The following is a 10,087-nucleotide window of genomic DNA, read 5'->3' on the forward strand; positions in this document are numbered from 1 at the left end:
CAAGTGGTAATTGGCCCTCCGTGGCGGTGACGCAGCTTCCCCCTCCGAACGCTCAGAAAAAGTCAATTCAGCCAACATACATGCACAGAAATGGCACGTAACACACACATACTTTGTGCATGTGTGTGTATGTGTGCGTGTGTGTGTGTGTGTGTGTGTGTGTGTGTGTGTGTGTGTGTGTGTGTGTGTGTGTGTGTGTGTGTGGTGACCATTGGGCCGACACACAATGTCGCGTTTGTCATTGGTGGGTGACACAAAGGCCAGCGGGCCGTGCCGGAGGCCATCCAAAGCATGGCCGCTGGATGCCCTGCCTCAGCAGAAGGCATTCAAGCACCTCTCAATTGGAGCTCAGCGTCGAGCGTTCTCAGCAAGAACCCGTTTGGAGCACGCCAGTCCTCCACCGCCCCGCCAGATTTCTTCCAAAGGGACAAAAACTGGGAAAAGGTATCCTCCCCAAAAAAAAGGCATCTAATACGTCTTTTATTGGAGCGACACACCCCTAATATCCATTTAATAAAGACAGGACATTTTTTGTTTTCATCTTAAGTATTTGATTTATTTTTTGGATCAATCTATAATTCGATTCAATCAATGCAATCTTCCAAATGGTCAGGGGTATGCTGTGACAGAAACTCAACATATCTGGATGTCCCAGTCGTCCTCGACGGTGAGCTCCAACTCGCCGACAGTGAGCGAGCGCCGCTCCGGGTTGTACTCATACTCCACTGAGACGCCCTCGGTCGCCCCCGCCCTGTAAACCCGCACCGCTGACGGCTGGCCCCGCAATCCCAGGACCTCCACTGAGCGCACCGCTATGCCGCACTTGTAGCTTCCCGCTTCGCTGGCGTCGCTGCCGAGTTGACAGGGTTGAGATGTCCGAGCGTGATGAATATAGAACGAGAACGGGGGAGGAAGGAGAACTCACCGGCACTGCAGGCGTCCTGCCATCATGTGGAAGGAGCGTAGGCAGAACTCCCGCTTGTCACGGTACGAGAAGGTGTGGCCATCATCCAGGTACACCTCACCGTTGGCGGCACCCTGTGGTAGATTGGACAGAAAAAAACAGAGATTGCCGCAAACTGCAGCTCTGAAACGACCTGCCATGCTGCGACTATCCAGTTCGCTTTGCTCCTCTCACCTGAGCGTCCAGAGCCACTGTCACGGCAAGCGGCGTCTTCTGGAGGTCGGCGGTGCAAGTCCCAACCGCGACGGCGCGGCACACCACCGTACCGCCTCGCTGGTACAGCGGAATCTGATGACATTGCACGAAATGCACACGTTTGTTCACTCCAATGGTTGGTTATAGGTTAATAGTTGGTCATCATAAAACCATTATCAGCAGGCATGTTGTAGGTAGTATTTGGGGTCGGTTGAGCGATTTGTTTAGAGGTTGGTTCGGGAGTTAGCTGATCGATTAGTCAGTCATTCAGTCAGGTCGGTTCTTTGGTTGGTCGGTTGGCTGGTTTGTTATTTATTCAGTGAAAAAAAACGTATGTTTTGAGTGCGTCGGTTAATGGGTTGATTCGCCAGTTACAGTTTGTTAATTGGTTGGTTATTTTGCCAGTTGATTAATTCGGAAATTGTGGCCATCATAAAACCTTTATTAAATGTATTAAATGTGATTTGATGACTTTTCAACATTAACTCTGTAATGTGCAGTTAAACGTTTGTTTGCGGTTGCTTCTGTCTGCAGTACTTCTTTTTTTCAGTCAAACATGACGCTTCCTCCACGGAAGCGTCATTTTTGACCGAGACGTCAGAAGCCTGACAAGATGAAAAGGAAAAAAAAACAAACATTTACCGTTTCCAAGGTTACCGGCAAACTCGGAGTCCCTCCCCCGTGGTGCACCTCTGCCGATTTCACATCATACCAAAGCTAAAATACAGGAAAAAACAATATATTCAACAGTTCTAACCTCTTGAATCAATATTTACGCTACCTGCTCCGCCCCGGGAAATATGACTTCCAGTTCCGCAACTCCGGATTCCGTGACGGGACACGCCATCAGTGCGTCTCCTGTGTTCAATATTCAGATAAATGAATAGAACAAATGCGGTCTGGGTTCAAAAAAATAATAATAATTTAAGCAAAAAGGTGACATTACCGATCATGTACTGGTGGTCCACGCTGAAGATGCTCTTCTCCTCAGGGAACTCGAGCCACAGAGGCCTGAACATAAGTGGCACCACTTCAGGGACAACCGCAAAGGCAAATGAGATTCCATACATTTAAAATGATGCTGAAGACAGCTGGGATAGGCTCCAGCATGCCCTTGCGAGGATAAGCAATTCATTATCAATGATGGATAGATGGACATTTTTCAGTCCAGGCCTGTAGGTGGCATCAACCACCCACCACGCACAGAAAGATTTTTTTCAAAATGCGAATCAAAACAGAACCACTTGAAAGTGAACTCGTGTCTCAGAACGGATTCTGTTCGAGTTACTAACTAAATGACTCCAAGTCTGTTGAATGCTAAAATATGGAGGAACAACCCAATAAAATGTTCGGATCTTATCTAGCGAGCAGCAGACACTGACCTGAGTACGGGCAAGCCGTCGATGTGAGCCCGGTAGAAGACAGTGTACCAGTAAGGTAGCAAGCGGTACCTGAGAATCCAGACGCTTGTTATTTTGGAATTATTTCTCCAATGAGGCGAATGCAAGTCGAGGCAAAGGATCATCATGCTATTGTACCGTTCATCGATGACACTTCGGATGGCGTCGGTCACATTCTTCTCGAACAGCCAGGGCTCCCGGCGCACCGTGTTCATCGACGAGTGACCTCGGAAGAAGGGCTGCAGGCAGGCGGCTTGGTACCAGCGGATCAGCAACTCGGGGCTCGGCTCAGGGATGAATCCACCAATGTCGGCTGAAAGGCACAGGAAAACATTTCAAGCTGTTCCCTCAAGGTAAAGATAAATCGCTTCCAAAAACAGATTGTTTTATACGTCATAGGACATGGATGGAAATGCCTCATCAAGGCTCCATAATTAGATCTATCACGTCAAGGTTCTGCTTATCTTCTGGTACGTTCCTCGTAAGTGACTTCGCGCATTATCTAATACGACCTCCATTTTCTAATCGTCTCAACGACCATTTTGTCAACTGAGAGCTATTTACATTTTATTATTTTTTTTGGACTCACCTCCGCAAAACGAGAGGCCTGTGACACACATGGACAGACACATGGGGATGGAGATCTTCAGGTACTCCCAAGTAGAGAGATTGTCGCCAGTCCACACGGCTGCTGCATGAGAAACATTTGGGGGTTCAGGTTTCCGTTTCTCAGCCAAATTCAAAGTTGATCCGCATACCTAGTCTCTGAGTCCCGGCGAAGAAGGCCCGAGACAGGATGAAAGGTCTCTCGGTGCCACCGGAGCGGGTCACCAGGCTGTCCACTAATGCCATTTGCTAGGAGAGATGAAAGGATCACATAAAAATTTAACGTGTGGTGCTGTACATGTATCAACCTTTCTTTCTTTTTAATTTAGAAAACAAACTTAAAAAGTTATGCACTATTTTATTGTTTTTTTAAAATATATTTAATTCGGTGAAATCGCAGAGGATGTTTTCCAGACCCATCTGTGAATAACTGCGATGATGCGACCCCATATAAAATTTTTTTAATAGTTTTAGCCCCGCCAGACACTTAAATCACTTTTAAATGTAATAACAGTAAAGCACGGTGCGCACACTCATGTTAGCTGCAGTTTATCTTCACATTCAAGAATAACATTAGAACTAAGGAGGAACCAACATCAGCCTCCAACGTTAGCTTTAATGTTAGCTCTCCAATGTTAGTTTAAACAACAGCGTCTATTGTTAGCTTCCGTTCTGATCTCTATCGTTAGAGCTAAGGAAGACCAAAGTTAGCTTCTGATTTTTTTTTTTTGCTCCAGCACGCCCCGCGACCTAAGAAAACGGATGGATGAATGATCCACAGATCGGCCCATTTTCCATACAAATTGTTACATAGTCCCTCTGATATCTTACCACTGATATTTACTGATGTGTATTACAATGTTTGCTAAGCGCTTCAGGCGTCATCACATTCTGCCAGTTTTTTGGGTTTTTTTTTTTTGTTCAAACATTCCAGTCAAGTCAATATTTGTTCGAATACTACAATCTCACCTGGTAAAAGCTGTACAGGTTATGCAAGTCGCGGTGTTCCCAGCCCCCATAATGAAGCGCATCCTTAGGCATCGTCAACTCAGGCCCGGAGAACACTGTGGGTTCGTTCATGTCAGCCCACACGTGCAACAATGGCGTCGAGCCCTGGGTCATGAAACACATCCAAAAAAATCATAAAATGACCTTCATTTTATGAAACATTAACATATTAAACATTTGATGTTTGGCTTAACAATGACAGCAATTCCTATGACAAATTAGTGTGAGAAATGGGACGAAAGACAGTCTTGACACAAAAGATCATTTTCACACTAACCTTGTACCGATCCAGGGAAAAGCACTTGGCGTACCAGGCCCGGGCACGCGGGTTGCTGAAGTCCGGATAATGCGAGTCGCCCGCCCAGGACGTGCCCGTGAATGTCTGCTTCTGTCTGTCCATGACGAAAATCTCTCTGTCTAGCCCCTCGCGGTATAGCGACCAATCAGGATCGATCATGATGGGTGGATTAATGATAACCACCAACTGAAATCAGAAGACAGACTGGCTGGGTCGGGGAAAAAAACGAACTAAAGAATAAAACGGGACATAAGAAGGATTTCACATGAACGAGGACGAGGGCTTTGGACTCAAGACTCTGTGACTTCGTAACAACAGAATAGAACTAAGAAATCGGATTCGGGACTAGTGCTAAAGACTCAGATAGGACTAAGACTTAGGTCTGAAGACTAAGATTTAGGACAAAAGGCTAAGGAGGGGTCTAGTAATTAGACAAGACTGACAGACTAGGACAAAGGTCTAAAGACTGGGACGTGGTTCTCAAAACTAAGAAAGGCCGATATAATGACAGAGAACTAAAGACAGAACACAGGTGACGGACCTTCCTGTTCTTCTGCTCCAGCTGGCGCTGCAGCCTGGCCGGGTCAGGAAACAGCTCGGGGTTCCAGGTGAAGAAGCGCTTCCCGCGCGTGTGTTCGATATCCAGCCACATGACATCGTACGGGATGCGGTGGTGGTCAAACTTGTCGTCCACCTCTGCCACGGCCTCTTGGGTGTCGTCGTCCCAGCGCGAATGGTGGTAGCCCAGGGAGAACAGAGGCGGGAGGGCATGGTACCCTGGATGGAGTGTCAGGCTGTGTTATTCACTAGAGAGAGACTTTTTTTGGGGGGTTGGCGGGGGGTGGGGGACTATGACATGACTCACTTGACGTTGTAATGATTCGAGAGTGACTGAATGAATGATTCTGAACACAGCGTCCGCGTTGTGGCTGTGACGTTTACATCTAGGAAAACGGCGAGTGTGATCTGTCGCTTCACTTACCCGTCAGCTCAGCGTACTGGCGGTACATCTGTGCCGGACTCGGGCCCAGCAAAACCATGCAGTCTATCACGCCGCTCTCAGAGAGCCAGTGGATGTCGGTGTGGGGCGGCAGGCTGTCTTCCTGGTGAAAGTCCCCCCGCCCAAAAAAAGTGAGAATTATCCATCAGAACATCTTTGAGACAGGACTGAGCAAGACTTAATTGCTTTTGCAAGAGGACTACGATGTTTCATCAGTTTTCTGAAAGACCAAAACCGGACTAAGAACTATGATTTTTCACCAAAAACTGGGACTGAATAATAAAGACTCAGGCAGACTAAAAAAGGACTTAGAGCGACGGAACTCAGAAAGACAAGGACATCAAGACTAAGACAGTCCAAAAGACACGACTGACTGAAGACTAAAAGGGGAATCAGGACTAGGAAATAGAACAAAAAAAAAAGTTGGACTTTTTCCTAAAAACTAAAACAGCACGAATGACTAAGATAGTACTCATGACCAAAACTGGACTATGACTTAATTAAGACTAAGATGAGGATTTTTGGACAAAAGACTAAAACAAAAGCTATTCGGAAGAGACAAAAGACTAGGGACAATGGAGGATTTTGGACTAAAGACTAGGATTTGGGACAGGAGAATAAAACAAGACGAAGGTCTCCAGATTTACATCTAAAGAGGATTCGGAACTAAAGACAGCTAGAGGACCAAGGACTCGGACAACAGACGAAAAACTTGGATTGGATCACCAGTACCTGGCTGTAGTTGACGTGCACAAACGAGTCCGAGGCATTGAGCCAAAAGACTCCCAGAGTTCGGTCCTGCTTGTGAGCCACCGCGAACGGGACGCTGCCATATATGCCCAGATGGCTGTTGATCTCGCAGGCGAACACGTCCAGGTTGTACAGTCGGTAAGGCTCGTCATTTCTGCGGGGGAGTGGGGGGGGACATTGAAGCAGATACTTGATTGACGCTTTTTCAATTAACACTTCCATCCTGTTCATTTTTCCTGCACAGGTGGCAGTAGACAATTTGGACCTCTGCGTGAGCTCTGTTGCATTTTGCTCTTTTCGCCGCTTCGAGATTTTCCCCAACAGCCTTCACAGAGCACCAGGTGCATGTTTCTGTGGGAACTTGTGCAAGTGCGGCGTGGACACAAACAGTTCTTTGGAGTGATTCAAACTTCTTATGCACGCTGTCCCATGGAAATACATGCATTGAGTAGTTAACAGTGCATCTACGTCTGAGCGCAAATTACTGGGGCATCCTGATTTTCAGGTGTTTGCCATTTTGTCAGATTGGAGGTAAAGCCTGGCTAAAAGGGACAATTTGGAGGCAGATGGTCAATCTAAACGTACACCTCCTCAGAGGTCTTAAGTGAGGGGGCAGGGGGCAGCTGGTCCAACGTGATTGTTGAAAATTTGATCTGACCACAGGCAAACTCTTTATTTGGGGGTTACTCTCGGAAAAGTCAGAACGTTTCAGAATGAAAGAATGACAAATCCTACATGTCAAAACAAATCCAATGAGGCAAAAACAGGACAGAATGTCAGGGAGAAGGATTTATTTCGTTCTTCACCGACCTGGTGTCTGCCAAGCGGAGAGTGTCGGGGTGTTCTGGCACGCCAAATACATTGTGGAATCCATGGAGACGCAAGTCGGCGCCAATGCTGCTGGGTCCTACGCAGTAAAACACACGGCAGCGCACTTAGCTTCTTCAACTTCGTCAGTGCTAAGAAACCAAGAAAACATTCATGACATATCCATCCATTCAATTTCTGATCCGCTTTATCCTCACGAGGGTCGCGGGGGTTGCTGGAGCCTATACCAGCTGCCTTCAGACAGTAGGCGGGGGACACCCTGAACTGGTTGCCAGCCAATAGCAGGGTAAGCAGAGACGAACAACCAGCTGCGCTCACACTCACACCGAGGGACAATTTCGAGTGTTCAATCAGCCTGCCATGCATGTTTTTGGAACGTGGGAGGAAACCGGAGTACCCCGAGAAACCCCACACAGGCACGGGGCGAACATGCAAACTCTACACACCAACGCCGGAGCCCGAATGGAACCCACGGCCTCTGCACTGTGTCTGCACTCCATCCAACCATGTTTATTCAATTAACGTCAAACACAACAGTGCAAATTTGAAAAACGTCAGCCAAGTATACTAATATTTGCACTGCCATTTTTTCTTCTCCAGGAACACCTTTTGTAATTATTTCCTAACGATGTCATCATTAGCATGAGGGTGTCGTGAACCCAAACCGTTGGCTTTGATGTCCTCAAAGGTCCTGAATGTCTCTCTCCACAGGTTGTCTTCTTCCAGCTGTGAGAAAAAGGAGACAATCATTATAAAAGAATCATAAAGCAATTGGTTGTTGTGGCGTGTCCTACACTGACGTCTTTTCTTTCTTCCTTGTCCCTGAAAAAAAAAAAAAATGTCTATAATGTTTCATACTTTACCTCAATGTTACACGCCATGTAAATGAGACACTCACTCGGTGGGACGTTCTCGCAGATTCTCAAACCACAGCTTGCTTCCCGCGTTGAAGGTCACCAACTCTTGGCCCTCGCACAGGAGCACCATGCGGAAAGGTTGGCGCCACACGCGACAACTGTAGAGCCCCGAGGCCCAGCAGAGCATCACTGAGTCATCCTGCTGCTCCTCCAGTCTCACCCTGCCCAGAACATCAATAGAAGACGAGATGAGTTCACAGACTTGTCGGATGCCAACAAATAGGTGTGTGATAATATCAAATTTGCGTAACATCAAAAAGGCACGGGAGCGAGTATGTGACGACCTCAAAGAGGTGTATGATGACATGGATCAAAGCAAAGTGGTGTCTGGTGATGTTAGAGAAGTGAGGGTTAGCGTTACATGTGACACAAGGTACCCGTCAAAGAGGTGTAGGTGACATCAAAGGTGTGTAGTATGTCGTCAAAGAGGTGTCTGACGACCAAATGCTGTAAAATGACACCAAAGCAGTGCATGATGGCTACATGGAGGCACAGGATGGCATCAACGAGATTTGTAATGATGTCAAAGATGTTTAGGATCAATGAAAATCTGTATTTTGATGTCAAAGAGGTGCACGTCACATCAAAAAAAGCTGTGGAATGACATTAAGACAACAAAGAGGTGTCGGATGATAGCAAAGGGTGAAGGGTTGTGTCAAGAGGTGTACGCGGATGTCAAAGAGGTCGATGATGACTTCAGTGATGTTTGCAAGGTCATCAAAGAAGTGTGGTGACATGAAAGAGGTTTATAATGACCACAAAATGTGTAGAGTTGTGTCCGAGTGGTGTAGGCTGATAACAAAGAGGTTGCTGATGACCTCAGTGAGGTTTGCACTGACATCAAAGAGGTGCAGGACTGTAACAAATAAGAGTAGGATGACTGCTAAGGGTGTATAGGCTTGTGTCAGAGAGGTTGCTCATGACTTTAGCGAGGTCCATAATGACCTGCATCATGACCTCAAAGAGATGTAAAGTGACATCAAACAGTGTACATTCCCCTCTCGGGGTTTGTTGATTTTACACACAAGCACCTTGGTTTTTAACCTTTAAATTGAACCAATTTAAAAACGGGTCTATTCTGAGGCCGCCACATATGATGAGTCTCTGTGAGGCCGGCCTCACTTTTCACACTGCGGCTCCTTGGTGAGCACATCCTGGACCCTGTAGCGCACTTTGATGGGAAGCAGTTCGTCAATGACAATCCTGACTGTGTTGTTTTTGCAGGGCGACAGGCACACAAGCAGTTTGCTCTGTAGGGAAAACAAACAAGCAAAAAAAAAAAAAAAGTCAAATCTTGATGGTCCACACGCCTTGGCTGTTGCGAAATGATGGAGCTTTTGCTGAACTCACACACTCCGGATGCAACGTGAGTTGGGCTATTTCTTTTTTTTAAAAAAAAATTATGTTAGATTTTTTTGAAAGGTGGATTTCATACCTTTAAGTGTGGTTCCAGCAACTCGAAGTGGACTCCTTTTTCACTGAGAAAAATTGTATGGAAAAGGGCCTCATACTGCATTTTGGGACCCTTCATCTGCCGTCTAGCAAAAATTGCGAGTGATATGAGATTTATTGTATGAAATGTAAATTAAAAACAGACTGAGTATAATTCCTACTCTGTATTATTATATTTCAAAGAAGAAATAAAATAAAACATCAAAAAGCATGTTAGTACAATATAAATAAACATAAAAATAAAATTTTTACAACCTCAAACAAATTAAAACCAGAAATGTTTGTATTCACATTCCGTTAGTTGATAGGTAAATACGGTGAAATAAAAAAACTGACGTGTGTGTGTGTGTGTGTGTGTGTGTGTAAATACGTTGAAAAAAAATCTGTGTTATTCAATATATATTTCCATTGTTACACTATAAAAAAAATATTTGGTGAACGCAAAATTTCAAGGCAGCAAAGGTGGATAAAGTTTAAATTGGGCAAGTCAACAAAATGGGCAAATTCAATGCAAATAAATACAATTTAGAACCATGATGAAGTGACACACCTGTAAAAGGCGACCTGATCACTTTTCTTAAACTTGTGCTTGCCATCACCACCAGGCACACCACTGTGGAACACCAACAACAAAAACACAATGTACATATATATAATAATGATATATAT

The 10,087-nt window shown here is 45.6% G+C and overlaps 1 protein-coding gene across 1 annotated transcript in view; it reads right to left on the bottom strand.

Moving 5' to 3' along the window:
* Nucleotides 1-542: 542 nt before the first annotated feature.
* ganc (glucosidase, alpha; neutral C) overlaps nt 543-10,087 on the bottom strand; it is a 9,832-nt gene continuing 287 nt past the window's right edge. Inside the window, exons 2-23 of the mRNA XM_019872668.1 lie at nt 9,969-10,031; nt 9,402-9,504; nt 9,089-9,216; nt 7,948-8,127; nt 7,844-7,871; nt 7,715-7,775; nt 7,032-7,128; nt 6,204-6,375; nt 5,454-5,574; nt 5,013-5,248; nt 4,451-4,657; nt 4,135-4,278; nt 3,318-3,414; nt 3,149-3,250; nt 2,698-2,872; nt 2,542-2,610; nt 2,106-2,170; nt 1,941-2,017; nt 1,802-1,876; nt 1,139-1,252; nt 926-1,038; nt 543-850 (exon numbers count right to left, since the gene is read on the bottom strand). Of these exons, the coding sequence (XP_019728227.1) occupies nt 634-850; nt 926-1,038; nt 1,139-1,252; nt 1,802-1,876; nt 1,941-2,017; nt 2,106-2,170; nt 2,542-2,610; nt 2,698-2,872; nt 3,149-3,250; nt 3,318-3,414; nt 4,135-4,278; nt 4,451-4,657; nt 5,013-5,248; nt 5,454-5,574; nt 6,204-6,375; nt 7,032-7,128; nt 7,715-7,775; nt 7,844-7,871; nt 7,948-8,127; nt 9,089-9,216; nt 9,402-9,504; nt 9,969-10,031 (2,644 nt within the window). The 3' untranslated portion in view covers nt 543-633. The remainder of the gene's footprint in view (nt 851-925; nt 1,039-1,138; nt 1,253-1,801; nt 1,877-1,940; nt 2,018-2,105; nt 2,171-2,541; nt 2,611-2,697; nt 2,873-3,148; nt 3,251-3,317; nt 3,415-4,134; nt 4,279-4,450; nt 4,658-5,012; nt 5,249-5,453; nt 5,575-6,203; nt 6,376-7,031; nt 7,129-7,714; nt 7,776-7,843; nt 7,872-7,947; nt 8,128-9,088; nt 9,217-9,401; nt 9,505-9,968; nt 10,032-10,087) is intronic.

Source organism: Hippocampus comes, unplaced genomic scaffold (assembly GCF_001891065.2).
Source record: "Hippocampus comes isolate QL1 unplaced genomic scaffold, H_comes_QL1_v1.1 scaffold92, whole genome shotgun sequence".
Taxonomy (NCBI): Eukaryota; Metazoa; Chordata; class Actinopteri; order Syngnathiformes; family Syngnathidae; genus Hippocampus; species Hippocampus comes.